The following is a 19,206-nucleotide window of genomic DNA, read 5'->3' on the forward strand; positions in this document are numbered from 1 at the left end:
TATCATCTTCCCACCAACCATATCAAACCAAAACTCAAAACATTCTGGCACTGATTTTTCTAATTACACCCGTGAGGGTAAGATTCCTGAGCACAGCTTCCACCACTTGTTTAACGGACAAACAATGCCAGACACCCCAGGGCATGGGAAGGAAACTGCGGGAGCCAGCGCATGGCAGAGCAGATCAGGCTGTCACCTGCTACGCCGATGCCGGTTCAAGTCCCGGCTGCTCCACTTCCCACCCAGCACTGTGCAGATGGCCTGGGTCAGCAGCACACCATAGGACAGCCTGGGGGACGTTGCTGGGTCCCGGTGTAGGGCTGGCTCTGCCCTGTCTGTCACTGCAAGAATGAACTAGGGAAGAAAGAACTCTTCCTTCTGTCAAACACATGTCTCTTCAAAAGAAAAAGCGGAAGAGAAGAACCGAAGATTGTCCAATTATCTACCTTAAACCCATGCACGCATGGGTTGTTGAAGTGGTCTTCTTAGACACACACAAATTAAAGAAAGCACAAAGCACAAAGTTTACTTTGCTTCTTTTTACTTTGCTAATGTGGCTACTGCAAAAATGTTTAATATACCTGTGTCATTCATACTATATTTCTACCAGCACTGGATTAGACAGACAAACTTGGGTTCAATTCCCAGTAGCAGTAACTTGCCTGGCTTTGTGCCACTTGAACAGCTACATAACATTTGGCCTCCATTTCTCCATGAATAAAACCACAGTCACCTCACTGTCTTCACTGGGTCACCGTGAGGACACCATGAGAGAATCTAGTAAACTCCATGCACGGCAGCCATGCCAGACTCCGCCAAGGATGCCACTGCTCTCCAACAGCAACCCTCAAGGAGAGGGTCCCTCAGGGAGAGGGTCTCTCAAGGACGGGGTCCCTCAAGGACAGGGTCCCTCAAGGACGGGGTCCCTCAAGGACAGGGTCCCTCAAGGACAGGGTCCCTCAAGGACAGGGTCCCTCAAGGAGAGGGTCCCTCAGGGAGAGGGTCTCTCAAGGACGGGGTCCCTCAAGGACAGGGTCCCTCAAGGACAGGGTCTCTCAAGGACAGGGTCCCTCAAGGACAGGGTCCCTCAAGGACGGGGTCCCTCAAGGAGAGAGTCTCTCAAGGACAGGGTCCCTCAAGGACAGGGTCCCTCAAGGACAGGGTCCCTCAGGGAGAGGGTCCCTCAAGGACAGGGTCCCTCAAGGAGAGGGTCCCTCAAGGACAGGGTCCCTCAAGGAGAGGGTCCCTCAAGGACGGGGTCCCTCAAGGAGAGGGTCCCTCAAGGACGGGGTCCCTCAAGGAGAGGGTCCCTCAAGGACGGGGTCCCTCAAGGAGAGGGTCTCTCAAGGACAGGGTCCCTCAAGGACAGGGTCCCTCAAGGACAGGGTCCCTCAGGGAGAGGGTCTCTCAAGGACAGGGTCCCTCAAGGAGAGAGTCTCTCAAGGACGGGGTCCCTCAAGGAGAGGGTCCCTCAAGGACAGGGTCCCTCAAGGAGAGGGTCCCTCAAGGACGGGGTCCCTCAAGGAGAGAGTCTCTCAAGGACAGGGTCCCTCAAGGAGAGGGTCCCTCAAGGACGGGGTCCCTCAAGGAGAGGGTCTCTCAAGGAGAGGGACCCTCAAGGAGAGGGTCCCTCAAGGAGAGGGTCCCTCAGGGAGAGGGTCTCTCAAGGACAGGGTCCCTCAAGGAGAGAGTCTCTCAAGGACGGGGTCCCTCAAGGAGAGGGTCTCTCAAGGACAGGGTCCCTCAAGGACAGGGTCCCTCAAGGACAGGGTCCCTCAAGGACGGGGTCTCTCAAGGACGGGGTCCCTCAAGGACGGGGTCTCTCAAGGACGGGGTCCCTCAAGGAGAGGGTCTCTCAAGGACGGGGTCCCTCAAGGACAGGGTCCCTCAAGGAGAGGGTCTCTCAAGGACAGGGTCCCTCAAGGACGGGGTCCCTCAGGGAGAGGGTCTCTCAAGGAGAGGGTCCCTCAGGGAGAGGGTCTCTCAAGGACGGGGTCCCTCAAGGAGAGGGTCCCTCAAGGACAGGGTCCCTCAAGGAGAGGGTCCCTCAAGGAGAGGGTCCCTCAAGGACAGGGTCCCTCAAGGACGGGGTCCCTCAAGGACAGGGTCCCTCAAGGAGAGGGTCTCTCAAGGACAGGGTCCCTCAAGGACGGGGTCCCTCAGGGAGAGGGTCTCTCAAGGAGAGGGTCCCTCAAGGAGAGGGTCCCTCAAGGAGAGGGTCCCTCAAGGACGGGGTCCCTCAAGGAGAGGGTCCCTCAAGGACGGGGTCCCTCAAGGAGAGAGTCTCTCAAGGACAGGGTCCCTCAAGGAGAGGGTCTCTCAAGGACAGGGTCCCTCAAGGACAGGGTCCCTCAAGGACAGGGTCCCTCAAGGAGAGAGTCTCTCAAGGACGGGGTCCCTCAAGGACAGGGTCCCTCAAGGAGAGGGTCTCTCAAGGACGGGGTCCCTCAAGGAGAGGGTCTCTCAAGGACGGGGTCCCTCAAATGGCTGTGGACCAGTCCCTCAGCAGTGCACCTTTATGCTGTAACACTGTGCATACTGATTGGCTAGACTCAACAACCTTGGCCAACATACCAATACCACATTCTGACTTGTACACAAATTGAAATTTTCTAATTCAAAGGCCTGTTCCCAAATTGTTTAATTCCACCAAAAAGGATTAATGAATATCAGAAGGATTCCTTTCATCATTCATATACAGTAATTTTATAAGACACTTTTCATTTTCATTTACTAATTTTTCTCTTTACTTGAAAGGCAGGGAGAGGCAGACAGACAGTAACATCCAACCTAGTGGTTTAGTCCCTGAATATCCACCTGCTCCAGCCAGGGCTGAAACTCCATCAGGGTCTGTGACGTGGGCAGCAGGTGCCTGAACCACCAGCATCTGCCGTGAACTCTGGTGTGCAGCAGCAGGCAGCAGAAGCACTGGACTTGAACTAGGCACCAAGCACCTGTCCATACACAGTAATCTTACACTCAAGTCAGAAACCGACCCAGCTCCAAAATCCCAAAACAAAACAGCTGCTGGAAGCTCACCTGGCCCTTGTGTAGGAAAAACAGGCTAACGTGGCCAACATCATTCTAGAACAATCAGCAAACAACACAAAGGAAAAAGTGACCTTTTCATTCCTTAGATTGACATGCTTATAAGGAAATTTACTGCAAAAACTGTTTGCTCAAATTAAGCATTAACTTATTTGTTAACTATTTCATTTAAGGAAAATGGACAAAGACAAAGTACTGAATAAAATTCCACACTTCATTTTGAAACATAACGGGTTTCTACTGATTCTGACATAACCAACTTACCCCAACAATACACCTCCGTTCCATAGGCCGCTTGTGCTCAGACCTTCTTAGGTGAAATAGCGCAGTTTGTAAGGGATCAAAGGTGAAGGACGTAGGAAAAATTACCATCTCCTGGGCCCAGCGGCATGGCCTAGCAGCTAAAGTCCTCACTTTGAACGCACCAGGATCCCATATGGGCGCCAGTTCTAATCCCAGCAGTTCCACTTCCCATCCAGCTCCCTGTTTGTGGCCTGGGAAAGCAGTGGAGGACGGCCCAAAGCCTTGGGACTCTGCACCCACATGTGAGACCCAGAGGAAGTTCCTGGATCCTGGCTTCGGACCGTCATAGCATCGGCTATTGTGCTCACTTGGGGAGTGAATCATCGGACAGAAGATCTTTCTCACTGTCTCTCCTCCTCTCTGTATATCTGTCTTTCCAATAAATAAATAAATGTTTAAAAAAAAATTTACCATCTCCTAAGGGATGAGGAACAAGAGGAGTGAAAAAGAACACAGGAAAACTTGCCCTGCACTGTGCAAGAGTGAGCACAGCACACGGCGTCCACACGGTTGGCAGTGAGCACGGCACACGGGCACCCAGCCAGGAGTGAACATGGCACACGGCACACGGTGCCCACACGGTCAGGAGTGAGCACAGCACACGGGCACCCAGCTGAGTCGGCAGTGAGCACGGCACATGGGCACCCAGCTGAGTCGGCAGTGAGCAAGGCACACGGGAACCCAGCCAGGAGTGAACACGGTACATGGCGCCCACACGGACGGCAGTGAGCATGGTACACACACAAGCATCCATACGGTCAATTTCCAGCAACACAACTTGGATACTATCTCTGTTTTTCAAGCACACAACAAAATTCCCATCACCTGATATTTGAGGATTGACACACATCCCACAAATCCAGGATAAATGACTCAACTTTTCTCAAATTTCCTTCTTCCTCTCCCCTCAGACACATTCATTGACAACTGTGGTCCCAGCATCACTGGAGCTCCCAGCAGTGTCATCAATGCTCCTGGAGGAGTTACAGGGCTGACTGGACACCAATGGTGGAAGACATGCTAAGTGGTTAGCAGCAGGAGTCAGTAAAGAAAGCAACTTGACCGAAGCACACACGCTGTCTGAACCTCCCTGCCACAGGTCAGTTCCGAATTGTCCAAGAAAAGTAGGCCCAGACCTTACACAGCCCCACGCAGCGACGCACAGTGACGCTGATTCTCCAGGGTCCACTCAGAGCGCGGTGCGATGAACTCAGCAGTGTGTCCACACCCCCACTCCTCCCTGTTCTCCAGGGCTTAGGAACACCCTGCTTCCTCCCTGGCACCCCAACTCTTCTGTCCCTTTGGGTTCAACTTGTTCTGATGACACACCCCACACCTTCAAAGCTCAGGGAAAGGGCCAGACACACTGACCTGTCCAGCTTTCAGCGCAGCCCTCACTCACGGCCCCCCTCTTGGCACCTTGTGAAGCCAGCAATGTGGCATGTCTCACAGCACAAGTCTGTGTTCTCTGAAATTCCTCCTCTTCACCGGAGGACAATTCCCCATCTCTAGGGCAACTTCACCGAACTCTCAAGCCTGAGGAACAAGAGAGGACAGCCAGCAAAGTTCCACAAGCACTCCCGCACACAGGAAGCCCCATCCGAGGACATTCGTGCCTGCAAGCAGCAATCCCCTCGGCCCCTTTCCAGACCATTCGACTCACATCACCAGCTGCTTCCCTGCTGGCCACGCCAGGCCCCTGGACTCACTGTGGCTCCCAGCTTCAGCCTGGCCCAGCCCCTGTCACCCCACTTTTGAAGGGGAGATTCCTCTCCACCTCTCTGCCTCCCAAATCAAATGGAAAGGGGCCGGGGAAGGGGACTCTCAAGCACAAGCAGAAGCCAAAGGCAAGAACAGGCCCCCGGCGCCTGGGAGGCTAGAATATTTTCTCAAATTTTCATCTGCTCAAAGGAACTTTGAAAAAGAAATGAGAACAAATTAGCCATTCATCCTAGAATGCATCCACACCAAAAGAAGGCATTCTGACATAAGAACTGCCAAAACACGGTCTGCCAACTTGCTTCCCTGCCTCCTCTCCGATTACACACGTCAAGGAACCCTGCGTGCGCAAGCCATTTGTCTAACAGGGCTCGCCCCCTTCACTCAGTGTTACCCACATCCACTGCTATGCGCCCAGTGCTCTGACCAGAACCTTCCCTGTCAACTCCTCACAGCCCTTCCGCTCCAGGGAGAGTACTCCTGAGGTACTTTTTAACTCCTTACACAATTAGCAATTCAATTCTATCACAAAACACAGTTGAAGTGACAAGGCTTAACTCCTGCAGCTGCATAACATAAATCTCACAGTTAGGCTTGGCCACAGCAGCACTGGGCAACGGAGGTACCGGATGCAGGACCCAGCACGAAGCAGAGGAAGACAGGCAGGGCTCTTCAGCATCAAGACAAAACACAGAACTCCTGCCCCGCTTCCACCGACCGAGCTGGTGACAAGGACAGAAGCACGTCAGGAACCTAACCCACAAGGCCGCAAGCAGCCGCAGGGGAGCCGCTCAGCCACCCCGACATGCAGCACCCCAAGTCCACCAAGTGGAATGGCCAAGGAAGCCAGGGCAATGCCCGCTGCAGGCCAGGGGTCCTCGGGGGAGTCCCCTGCTCCCTCCTGCTCGGGTCACGGGCAATGCTCCTCCTCAGCACCTGACCTCACCTCCACCCCCACTTCCTTGCTCCCACTGGGAAAATTCCTTGCCAGTTCCAAATAACACTGGAGCAGCGTGCTCAGAGCTGCAGCCACGGTCACTGTGGTCAGCGTCCCAGGCAGGCCCACGCCCGGCCACAGGGAGTCCACGAGGAGCCACTCACACACCACCTGAGGTCTGCCTTCTTGAGCAGCAGTTCTACAAAATGGGCCCAGACTCTGGCCAAGGCAGGACCCCCAGCCACTGCTTCCAACGGCCCTCCGATGGGCCCGCTTGGGGTGGGGCTGTGGCCTAGGCCCGGTGCCACTGTCCACCTCTGGACCTCTGTGCCTTCACTCCCACCTCACGGGAAACGGTAGAGGATCCATGTGGCCACGGAATGCATACACACGTCACACACACCGATGCTGAAGGCAGGTGGGGAAAACGGCCCGGTGGCTCATTTACGGCAACGTCGGGCTCACAGTAAGCACCCGACAGCTCAGTGTCCCACCAACAGCTAGACGCACACTGCCGCCCTTGACTCTGCTGTTTCTAAAAGGCTTTCACGTGAGCCAAACAGGAGAGTATTTCCTCAGGTGCTTATTCCCATCTCTCGACTCACTACACGCTATAACCAGTGCTTTCAAACATCTCCGCCTTCTGACACACCATTTCACTTTTAAAAATTAAAGATCCCAACAAAAATCTATTATGTGGGTTGTATTTACTAACACGTAATCAGGAATTAAAAATCATAAAAATTTTATTAACTCATTTTAAAATAACAGGGAACCCATTACAAATTAAAATAATTTAAAAACTATATCTTACTTCACATGTAAAATAATATTTTCCAAGATACAGCAGAAATGTAACCAAGTGGCATTCTTTACAGTTCTGCAAACTTCCTTACGGTCCGGCTTCACAGAAGACTGTATGTAGCCTCTCAACTGAAACTGCTCCCGTTTTTGAAGTATATGAAAAAAAAATCCGTCTATTCTACATACACAGCTGCACAGTCTTTTCAGGTAATTATTAATAGTCGTGTTTAATATTACACTAAAACATGACAAGCATTAATGTTTTCAGGGTAAGCTACGCTGTGAACTGTGCAGCCAGCACATCCCTCCTCAGCAGTCGCTGGGTCCACTGTGAATGAGTGTCAATCTTACCAATACATACCACGGCATCTCAAATCAAACGCCCACAGCTGTCTGTTACAACAAAACTCATGAAAAGACTCTAAAAGTTATCAAGCTCGTGATGAGATATACAAGTATTCCAAAATTCTTTTTTTTTTTTTCACTTGAAAACTCAGATTTTTCCCGCTGGTACACACTGCCCTTTACTGACCTTTAAATAACAGGCCTGCTTTATTTTCAGGAATATAAATGCCAAATTCTCAACTTTTAAATAACTACACTTTATCAGTGTTCCCGCCAAGCACAGACTGAGTTCATTAAAAAAAAAAAAAAAAAAAAAAAAAAGAGGGTGAGTGTTCCAGGAGAGCCACATCCCACCCTGGAGTATCTGGGATCGAATCCTAGGCCTGCCCCCAATTTCTACTCCCTACTAACAAACAGAATGGCGGCAGGCAATGGTCCGAGCAGTGGGCTTCCTGCACCCAAGGAAGCCAGGGTTGAATTCCTGGGCCCCCAGCTTTTGGACAATTAGTAAATGGAAAGTCTGCATCTCTCTCTGCTTTGCAAATATTTTTTTTAATGGGAATCACAAAAAGCAATTCGTTTTCCCCAGGGATAACATTTCCACATGCAGAAGCCCTGTGAGCCCCTCTTTTTCATCAGACACTAAAAGCACGTACCTGGGGGTGCAGCCAGGACAGCAGTTAGTCACCCCATCGGAACGCCTGCCGGGCTCTCAGCCACCGCCATTTCCCATTCCGGCGTGCTGCCAGCGCGCATCCCGTCCGCAGCCGGAGACGGCTCACGGGCCTGTGTCCCCGACTCCAAGGCGGAAGGTCTGGACACATTTCAGGCTCCTGGCTTCTGCTGAGCCCCGCTGCTGTGGGCATGCAGGGACCCAGGAGATGAAAGAGCAATTCCTTCTCTCCTCCCTGCCTTTCAAATTAATAGTTTTTAAGGATTTGTATATATAGTAAAGGCTGAGATTTCATGAAAACAATAGCTACTACTTCATCAAGAGCATTCAGCAAAACTGGTACCCCTCTTCCACTGCAAGGCACATGCCTGGAGTGACTGCCGTGCCTACCGAGAACTGGGAGCAGGGACTCGGCAGTATTTGAACCCTCACGTTTATGTTACAACAGCCAGCAAGTGGAAGAAACACTAATATCCATCAATCATGGGTGGATAAATACAGTCTAGCCACACATCTGAATTTTATTTCTGCATTAATAAAGAAACTCTAGGGCCTGGTGGCGTGGCCTAGCAGCTAAAGTCCTTGCCTTAAACGCACCAAGATCCCATATGGGCACTGGTTCTAACCCCAGCAGCCCCACTTCCCATCCAGCTCCCTGCTTGTGGCCTGGGAAAGCAGTTGAGGAAGACCCCAAAGCCTTGGGACCCTGCACCTGCTTGGGAGACCCAGAGGATGCTCCTGGCTCCTGACTTCAGATCAGCACAGCTCCCACCATTGTGGTCATTTGGGGAGTGAACCATTGGACAGAAGATCTTCCTCTTTGTATATCTTACTTTGCAATAAAAATAACTAAATCCTTAAAAAAAAAAAAAAAAAAAAAGAAGAAGAAGAAAAGAAAAGAAACTAACACGTGCCACAACTTGGATGAACTCTTGAGAACAACAGGCTGAAGTGAAATAAGCCAATCACAAACCTGAATGACCCATTCCAAGGAGAGCAGGGGCGTGCTAGCCAGATTCAGAGGAACAGCAGCAGGACAGCGCTGGCCGGAGCTGTGAGCAGAGCACGCTCTTACGGACGGGGACAGCAGCAGGACAGTGTTGGCCGGAGCTGTGAGCAGAGCACGCTCTTACGGATGGGGACAGCAGCAGCTTGCCAGCGGAAGCCAACAGGGAGGACAGGTGAAGGCCGCAGGACAACGTGAGTGTACTTACAACCATTGCACTGTGTCCTCACAACTAAGACCTCTACAACACTGACGAATGGAACACCACACAGCTAATGCCTTCTAGTGCGGTCAACAAAAGGTAAACCAAATGGAACCTAAAAACAGTAAAACAGATTACAGACAAGAAAAAGAATTATTCTGCAACAGACAGTGTAACCTGAACTCCAATGCTAGCCGCTCCAGGGAGCTGGCCCATGCCCACCAGGATAACCATGCTCTCAGAGCAGTCTCCCACCCAGCAATGTGTGCCGGAAACCTGCGGTAAGCCCAGGCAATGAACACCCTTCCTCCCCACCACCTACTCCCCACATTTCATGCAGCGGCCCTCCCACGTGCTCAGCAGCTTTGGTGACTCCTCACCACGCTGGGCCCCATGAACTCCATCCTAAACCTCCCTAAAAGACTCCTCTCAGATGTCTCAAAAACAGGGTCCCCACTCCCTGTCTCGTCATCATCCATACAGCTCCCCAGATAAACTCCCCGAAACACTACTTCTCTTTGGCACTAAATTCCCTAGCACGCCACCACCATGTCTGTCCAATCCACCCCAACTTCTAGTCCAACCCTGTGGCCACATGTGACCCACAACAAATAAACCAACAACCCCTCACTGTACAGGGCAGTCACACAGGTTCTTCATGTCCAAAGTCCCTTGTCTTCCCAGCCCCTGCCTGGCAACCTACTAGTCACACTTTAAGATCCATACAAGCATCACTCCCCTTCCCCTCGCTCTGCACCCCAAGTGGCTTTCCACCTGTCACACCGCTCATTTCCACCTCTCCCAACACCCGCACCTCATCCTGCGCCCCAGCGGCTGGTGCCCAGGCTCTCACCCTCTCCGGTGGGCTCAGCCCCCCTTTCTTACATTTGCACACATGTGGTTCTGACGCGTGAGTCAGTCCCTTAGAATCACTCTGCCCTCAGGACTGAACAGGACTCTCCTCCAGTTCCTTCAGAGTCCAGTCCAAGCACGCTATTTCAGAAGCCTGCTGGAAACAATTCCAAGACAAGCCTGCCCCAAGTAACCACTCACACAAGCTTTTCCTCCCGAGTTATCTATGAATCCGTATTGCATCTCCTCAAATAGGAACACACAAACATCCCAACTCAGCCAAGACCTCAGGCCAGCGCCTGTCCTCCCACCCGTGCAGGGTCTGACCCTGTGATCATCTACACCACAGGAAAAAATATCATCGCAACTACAGCCACCACTGCAGATGAAAAACATATGTGTGCCAAGTGCCCCACAGCAGCAAGCGTGCAGAACACAGGTATTCTTTGCAGCTCACACACCAGCAGCTGCAGCCCAAAAAAGCTCGTTGTCAAAACACCTGAACCCCAATGCAGAAACCATACAAAGCGAGAGAACCTCGGTGCCAGTCCCTTCACACCAGACACTTTAAAACAGGAAATTCCTGCATTATTGCGGAGAAGTCAGCCAAGCACCAGCTTGACAGACTGGGAAATGCCAACTTCCACACCCCCAAAAATGAGACACACCCCGAAAACGAGAGCCAGAAATCCCCGCCCAGGCTTGGGCTTCACCACATCCAGCAACAGTCTCTGCATTAGCCACTATCCTAGTACACTTGTTAGGACATCAGAGCGCCCACCAAATTCCCTGTGTAGTCTTAAACATCAGGCATCTCGCACCGACCAGGAGCCAATCTATTCTCTACAAGTTCAGTAACAAATTCAGCAACATCTGCTTCAGACATCACTGGGTTTTCCTTTTTGTTGTTTCTCTTTCTGTCCCATTGTTTTCTAAGGAGTAATATATACAGTCTGATCAAATCATTTCTGCCCTGTTCAGAGTTCCTGGCATAAAAATTGCTGCAAAATAGGTGGCTGCAAATCCTTGTGTTAGCACACTGTATTAACAAGGAATCTAACGGTCTTGCTATTACTAGTTTATGTGAGCTACAAGGTTAGGAGAGTTAGGCAGGACAAGAAGGCACGTGTTTTAGGACCACACTGCCTGGCTGGGCCCACTCTTCCACTCCACCCAGCTCAGAGCCCTGGCAGCTCACAGCTGGAAGGAGCTAGCTTCTTATAGGAAAACACCCCAAAACTGACTGCTAGTACAGACGCATTTTTCCTAAGAAAGGAATAACATCTGCTATCATTTTTATCAGGCTATTTCTAACAGGTGATTAAAACTGCTTTAGCCCCTAACCTTTTAGTTGCGGTATACCTCACATGCACTTCACATGAGGGTCTAGCAGCCAGCCAAACCTCCCAACTGCCTGCTCTGTCCCCTAACCCGACAGAATGATGCCAAGGACAGAGGACACCCCGGACAGGTGTCCGTAAGCACCTAGTGGCACACCTTCCTCTTCCTCTGCCGTCCCCCGTCCCATCCCAGCTCCTGGGGTAACTCCAAGGATCACTTTTTGAGGGACAAACAAGAATCAAACTCTCCACTAACAAGACCACGTTCCTTGGCTCCTCAGCTACCGCCTTCCAGAATTCATCCTTTTTGTCATGTTGGCGAGCGTGACCCTCCCGTGTTTAATGTGGCACGCTTGGTTTCCTGTTACTCTATCCTCTTACCACTCACACTATGTATTATTCTGTTCCACGCTGATAAACGGTCCAGAACTACAGAGAAACACTAAACTTCCAGCAACAGTCTGCGAAGCCTACCATGTTTATCCCGGACCCAAAAGGAAGAAACAACGTCACTGGACACCAAGGAACCGGGAAATGTCACCGTCAAGGCCCTGTCACTCGCTGACCCGCTCAATGTCATGACTCCACTTCCTTCACACCCAAAGGGCAGTTTGTCAAGAGAAACGCCAACACAATGACCAGCCTCTGTGGTAAACAGTTCAGAACTCAAGAATGCCCAACACATGCACCGGTCATTATCACATTAAAACCAGGGCCACTTCCAAGAACGGCCCTGCGGCACAGCGCCCAGCATGCCCTCGTGCAGCCGGGAGCCCACAGTGTAGCGCTGGCCCATTTCTGACCCAGCGAAGCAGCAGGCGGCCCAAGCGGCTGGCAGCCTGTGGCAGGCCCGAGCGGCTGGCAGCCTGTGGCAGGCCCGAGAGCAGTGCCTGGCTCCTGCTACGCTGCCTACTGCGTCTTTTGGGGAACGAATGCTCAGATGGAAACTGCTGAGTGTGTATGTCACTCTGCCCTTAAATAACTAAATCTTCAAAAAATATTAATAATAACAAGGCTCCAGGAAAACCATAACTGAATAACCAATTTACATATCCCAGCACATTATACAACTATCAAAAGTCAATTTACTTCTAGTCATAATATTTATTCACTACATTGAATTTGATCAGTTCTTTCTTTATAATCAGAACCAGACTGGAGACCAGCCAAATCACACCCCTCCGATGCCCAACAGGACCGCCAGACACTGGCCCATCACCAGTGGCAGACAGCCTCGGGCAGGCAGCCTCCTGTCCCAACCTCTGATGCAACGGCTGCCCACAGACACACAGAAAATCCTGACGCATCATCTGATGGAGACACTGCCAGCGCAGCCGGGAAACTCACCTTTTGTGCACAGACAGGTCTGCAATGTTAAAGTTAACGCACAGTTTGATGCTCCGCTCGGGCAGCGTGCCATTCATCCCGTGGTCCAGGACATCACAGGAGCAAGCTACAGTGTAACGCGGCTGGGCCGGGCTGTGCGTGGCCCTGTGCCCATCACGGCGCTGTCCCAGAGCCCCTGCTGCAGGCCCCTCAGCTGACAAGTGACCCACTATATTCCCAAGCTCCAGTTGTTTCTGCGAATGCTGATAACTGACCTAGGCTTCTTCCTGTGACAGCGCTGACTACTTCGGGAGTCTCTTTTCATTCTTTCAATTCCTGCTGACGGCCAGCAACTCAGGAACTCTGCTGGGGCCCCGGGAAGCCTCTGCAGGTTACAGAGTGGGAGGGTCGCTGACAGAGCCCGTGCTCAGGCAGGCCCTTCCCTGGCAGTGTCTCCCTGCTGGAAGGAGACACAGACTGTGGTTCATCACAGCTGCCCGACAGACAGGGAAGAGCCCAGCTCAACGGGGGGACGGCAGGGGCGCCGGGAAGCCGAAGGGAACACGGCCTCTACGGTGACTGCACGTTACTTGGTGTCACAGGAAGCCGTGGTCACGGAAGGGTGTTAGCTATCAGAGTGTATCAAGTACCTCCCAGAGGGCTCCGGCATATTCATATGTAATACGCTCTACAAATTTCCAAGCTCGAGCCTTCGCTGAGGTAGCACCACGTGTCCATATACGCATGTGCCTGTGTGGGGCAGGGAAGTACACACAATCCTTGAATTCCCAGAGTCCACATTATTGCTATAATAAAAACAAGACTTCTGCTGAAAGTTAACCATAGCACAATTCTACCGACCCAAACTATAAAGTTCTACCAAAGCCACAGCTCATGATGGGGTCTCTTGCGCACTTACACGCTGGCTGGGCCAAGGCACACAGGAAGACTTTGGGCTCTGGAGCCCCAGGCCCAGATGGGAGCACACCCATCTACAGGAGGGAGAACAGCCCCAGCTCTCCAGAGCACCAAGGCTCTGAGCACTCAGCAGGAGCCACTGATCATATTACCGCTGTTCTTCACAAGTGCCAATCAAGGGAAAAGGCAGGAACACCTGCAGGGTGGCCTCTCCTGCTTACGCCTAGGCACTGGCATACAGCAGGCACCCGATCTAACAAGGGGCAGCTAAAGAGACAAGCCTGGTCAGGCCTCAGTGACATTCTCTGCCAAGAGGCGAGAAGGGGTCTTCCCTGGGAGGAGCAGCCGTGGCCACCGGGGTCTCCTCAGGCAGGCCAGCGTGGAGGGACAGCAGACATGGTCCTTCTGAAATGGTGTCTGAGTCCTGAGCTACCTTACAGATGAGCCAACACTTTTATGTGGACTCAGACAACAAAATTCTCCATTTAAGCTCTCCACCCTGCAGAGCTTACTACGAAGGCTTTGCCACAGCACTTCTGGCAAAGCAGCCATACAGAGGAAAGTGTGGGATTTTGCAGAACCCAGGAGCCTAGGACATGACACACACAAAGTCGGGGAGAAGCAGCAGTGTGTCACTGTTCAGACAGCTTCACCAAGTCAGAGACCGCAAGATGACAGTCGGAACAAGGAAAGGAGGAAAACCAGTACTACACAAACACTGCCAACACAATCACTCCGAAGGTACAGAGTGCTTTAAGATGTCCAATGACCTAAGGAGTACCGCCTTTACAAAAACAAAAGGGGAACTGCATCTTAGGAAGAAGTTCGTCATTGTCAGGGCACAGTGGGTAAAGCCAGTGCCTGCAATGCCACCATCCCACAGGGTGCCAGTTCAAGCCCAGCTGCTCCACTTCAGATTCAGTTCGCTGCTAATGCTCAGGGGAAACACGGCAGCGGATGCAGCTCGAATGCTTGGGGCCCTGCCACCTCAAGCGACACCCGAACCAAGCTCTCGGCTCCTGGCGTCGGCCCACCCGAGATGGCCACTGTGGCCAGCTGAGGAGTAACCAGCAGATGAAAGACCTCTGTGGCTCTTTTAAGTAAGTAACTTCTAATACAGGAAAAAAAGGAAAGAAAAGCAGGTCCTGCAGGGGAAAAATCATAAATTCTTTGGAAAGATAAAAACAATGACAAAAAAACCAAAAATAACTTCATATAAATCTTAACATTTTTGTGCTCGGTCTAAGAGCAAACAATCACCTGAAAGGGGAAAAGAAAAATCCAGACAACTCAAGCACCGCACAGATGAGCAAGTGCTGCGGGTTTAACAGCCTGCTCTAGCACAGCGCTCACCAGCAGGGCTGTGGGCCCGCCCGTGGGCCCTGAGTGCACACTGCTGCTTCCGACAGACGCTAAGGCAAGCCAGCCTTCAAAGTCACCAAGCCGGGAACAGACGGCAGTGACTTGGAAGACAAGAATGAATGCACGAAAATGAGAGATGGTGAACTTTATGGCACAAGGCTTATATACACTACCTGCAGATTTTTCCAGATCCTTTGTTTTTCATTTTTCTTTTGTATGATACAGTTCCACAGGCTTAGGAAACTTCCCCACCCACCCTCTCCACGTTCCCTCCTCCACTCACTTCCAACAGTGTCCATCATTCTGCTATTTAAGTGTATCCTGACACTGTAGGTACAGACAGAGGAAGGAAGTCCAGCATCTATTGTCGAGATATATGTAAGTTTCATTGGAAGTTCATCTCTTACTCAGAAGTAGAGACGCATACTACAATTTACCTTCACTTCCTGGAACGCTAGAAGTGATGCACGAGGCCAAGTGTGTGTTCACCTCACAGCTGCTCCACTTCCACTCAGCTCCAGCTCTCACACCTGGGAAAGCAGCAGAGCATGGCCCCGGGGCTCAGCCCCACACACTTATAAGACTCGGATGACGCTCCTGGGTTGCGTTTGCTTGGCCCTCGTTGCTGTGGTCATTCAGAGCGAACCAGCTGCTGGAAGACCCCTCTCTCTGCAGCTCTGCCTTCCAAAAAATAAATTCATCTTTGAAAAAAAAAAAACATGCAAAGAGCAACACCTCACCAGCTGTCTAGAATCCAAACAGTGAATACTCAGGGCTCAATTCTACTGTCTTTTAAAAAACAGACACTTTTCTCACTGGAAAGGCATATCTACAACAAGAAGGCGAGACTGAGAGAGATCTTCCATTCACTGGTTCCCCCCCAACCAGAGCTGCGCCAATTCAAAGTCAGGAGCCAGGAGCCTCTCCCAGGTCTCCCCTGCAAGTGCAGGGTCCCAAAGCTTTGGACTGTCCACCGCTCTCCTGCCAGGCCACAAGCAGGGAGCTGGATGGGAAGTGGAGCAGCTGGAACACGAACCAATATCTATATGGGATCCCAGTGCTTGCAAGGCAAGAATTTAGTTACTGAGCCATCATGCATACCCTACTGTTCTATTGTAAATATGTTTTAAATTATTTGTTTTAATTAGACAGGAAGCCTACACCTCATCCCCAGCAGAATACCCATTTCAATAATGAACGGGACACGTTACAACGTAAAGAGCACTTCCCTAACCAGGCACACACACGCAAAAGAAATGAGCAAGATTTGCAAAAATATTTTGTTAGTAATAAATCCATTTTATTTTTGATGATGTTTACATAGTTGAGAGGGATGCACGCACATGTGGACCACCAATAAGGATGGGGAGGGTCGAGGAATGGACAAAAGGAGATAGGAAAACTGCCTCAATCTCCCTTTTTCTTCTGGTTTCTGGGAAATTAGAATGGGAGAGGGCCGCACCCAGCAGCCCAACCGCAGCAGTGCCCAGGGATGGGGGAAGACCACCCGATGTCATCCCAAGCCCTCCAATATGGAGCATGTTCTGAGGGCACTGCTTAAGAGGTTTCGACAGCTCCGGGATGCTACTGACCTCATGGCTTCCAAGGTCCATCTGCTAACACAGCCTACTTTAGACTCTTCATTCGCCCAGATACTTGCTGTCAAAGCTTGTCCAGGAGAGCTGTCCAATTTGCTCTATCCTTCATGGCACTAGATGTTCTCTGCAGGCCTCAACCAACTGCTGTCCTGCCCCCTGTGAGCAGCTGGGCATGCCATCCACTGCACAGACCTCAGTAACCATGGAGATCCAGTCCAGGCACATGTACTGCAGCCAGACCCCAGATCTTGTGATTTTCACTGTGGCTGGAGTTCTGAGTCCAATGATCCACTTGGAATGTCTCCAAATAAACCTTCCAACAGAAGCCACCGCAGACCCGACTCCTTCCTGTGGGTGCAGCCAGTGTGGGCTCCAGCTCAGGCCACCATCCACATCAGTCTGCACACAATGGTGATCCAGTCACCAGGTCAATTCCGTCCCCAGGCCCATCTCATATGCAAACCCACACAGGCCCCAGTCACAGTTCCTGCACATTCCAGTATGTGCAGCTGACTGCTCCAGTCCACCCCACATCCTATTCAGCTTTCATACACACAAATGGTTGCTGAAGCCTAGCTCAGCCCAATCAACCTCAATACCCAGCCCATACTCAGTGCTGGCAGGTGCTACCATCTGTCCAGCCAAGCCTGCCCCAGCCCTGGTTCTCATGCTCACCAGGGGGCGCTGCAGTGCACTAGAGGTGCCCACAATTTCCCTACCAGGCCCACACTCAGCCCTGGATCTTGCACTTTCAAGGTGGTTCTATGGTCTAGCCTGACAGGTTTTGCCCCAGTCCCAGCACCTACAAGCTGATGCTGCAACAAAACCCAACTAGCCTAACTTACTGACTGATGCATGAACCAGTAGATACGGTCACTTAGCCTAGCTTGGCTTTCTCCCTACCCCACTCATGCAGGCCAATGGGCTTTGTAGCCCTGCCCAGCCTGGTCTTATCCCAGTCCCAGCTCTCATGCTCACGCTCACTAGCCAGAGCAATGACCCAGAGGGGAGCCCCTGCAACTCGCCCACTGGGTTCACCCCCCGCTGCAAGTCTTACGTACGTGTGTTGGTGGGCCTTGTGGCCCAGACTGGTATGCCCGCCTCACCCAAGGCATTCACAAGCAGTGCTGCAGCCTAGCTCAGCCTGGACTACCCCTAATCTTGGCCCTAATGAGAACTGGCTGGTGCTGCAGTCCAACCTGGCTTGTCATGCATCCCGTCCTGGTTTTCGCATCTGCCAGTGGGCGCTATGAACTTGCCCAGCCCAGCACACCCCCAGACTTGACCCACATGTATGCCAGCAGGTATTGTAAATTGATTTGTTCTGGGCTGCTCCAGCCTTGGTTCTTGCACTCACCTGAGGGTCTGCACCCCAACAGGAGTTCCTCAAGCTCCTATATCAGGTCACCTCCCAGTCACAGATCGCACACACACCAGCCTGACATGGCCCACCTCCAATCCTGGCAGGTACAGCAGCCTTGTTAACCAGCCCACACCCATTCTGGCTCTTCTGTTGAGTGTTATAACCCAGCCACACCTGGTCCTTCCCCAGACCCAGTTCACATGGTTCAGCACGTACAGAGCCCTAGCCCAGCCTGTCCTACACCCACTCTGGCTCTTGTGAGCACCACGGTTACTGCAGCCTAACCCAGTCTCCTCAGACCCAGTCCACACTCATGAGCAGGGATATGGAAACCATGTCCAACCAGTTCACCACCCCCATTCCAGCTCTTGCATTCACCAGTGGAACCTCAGCCCAGGAGGAATGCCCCTTTAGCTCCCTGACCAGGCTCGCTCCCAGCCACAGATCCTCAGCATGACAGTGGACCCAGCCAGCATAAACTATCACCCAGCTTGGCTTTTCCCATCAGATGCCACAGCCTGGCCTGGCCTGGCCCACCCACAGTCCCAACTCCCATTAGCGGGTGCTACAGCTAGCCCTACCCAGCCTGACCCCATTCCTGGCTTTCATGCAAACGGATAGGTATGAGAGCCTTGCCTAGCCTGTCATGGCCCATATCCCATCTTGGCTCCAGCACACGCCAGTGTGCTAAAGTTTGGCCCAACCCTGCACAGTTCACCCCGCCACTACCGTCCCACAGAGCCAACTCACACACCTGCTGACAAGTGAAGCAGTCCCACCCGGCCTGACCAACACCCAGTCTGACTCAGATGCTCACCAGCAGCGGTGACAGCCAGCCAGGGGAGCTCCAGTTCCCCTACCAAGCCCACTGCAGACCCAGATCTCGTGTGTGCCAGCAGGTGCTAGCCCCTTACCTGTCACAGTCTGACCCCCCAGTGTTGGCCTTTGTGTGTGCTGGTGGATGCTTTGGCCTGGCCCACCGACACTCAATTCTTAGGTGTGCCTGCAGGTGCTACAGCCTGCAATGTAGGCAGTGGTCTCCCATATGGGTAGCTCAGGTCTCCCATACGGGTAGGTGTATTGGTTTGGCCCCAAAAGGTCCTCCTCCCAATATCCCGGTCTCAGCCCCCTCACTCACCTGCCAGTGCAGCAGCCTGATTGGCCAAAGTCCCCAGAAGTCACTCCTTGCCTGTCACATTCTCCCTCAGCAGTCCTCCCTTCACACATCAAACCAGCTTCCCAGGGCAACCCACAGCCCCCCACATCAAACCCGCTTCCCAGGGCAACCCACAGCCCCCCACATCAAACCCGCTTCCCAGGGCAACCCACAGCCCCCCACACCAAACCCGCTTCCCAGGGCAACCCACAGCCCCCCACACCAAACCCGCTTCCCAGGGCAACCCACAGCCC

At 52.2% G+C, this 19,206-nt stretch overlaps 1 protein-coding gene across 1 annotated transcript in view; it reads right to left on the reverse strand.

The window, feature by feature from the left end:
- The window catches only part of LOC121149261 (A-kinase anchor protein 13-like), a 100,244-nt gene extending 87,496 nt beyond the window's left edge, over nucleotides 1-12,748 (reverse strand). Inside the window, exon 1 of the mRNA XM_040969764.1 lies at nucleotides 12,577-12,748. Coding sequence (XP_040825698.1) covers nucleotides 12,577-12,649 — 73 coding nt within the window. The 5' untranslated portion in view covers nucleotides 12,650-12,748. The remainder of the gene's footprint in view (nucleotides 1-12,576) is intronic.
- Between the last annotated feature and the right edge of the window lie 6,458 nt (nucleotides 12,749-19,206).

The sequence above is a fragment of the Ochotona curzoniae genome, unplaced genomic scaffold, assembly GCF_017591425.1.
Source record: "Ochotona curzoniae isolate NIBS_2020 unplaced genomic scaffold, NIBS_Ocur_1.0 scaffold_4701, whole genome shotgun sequence".
Classification (NCBI taxonomy): domain Eukaryota; kingdom Metazoa; phylum Chordata; class Mammalia; order Lagomorpha; family Ochotonidae; genus Ochotona; species Ochotona curzoniae.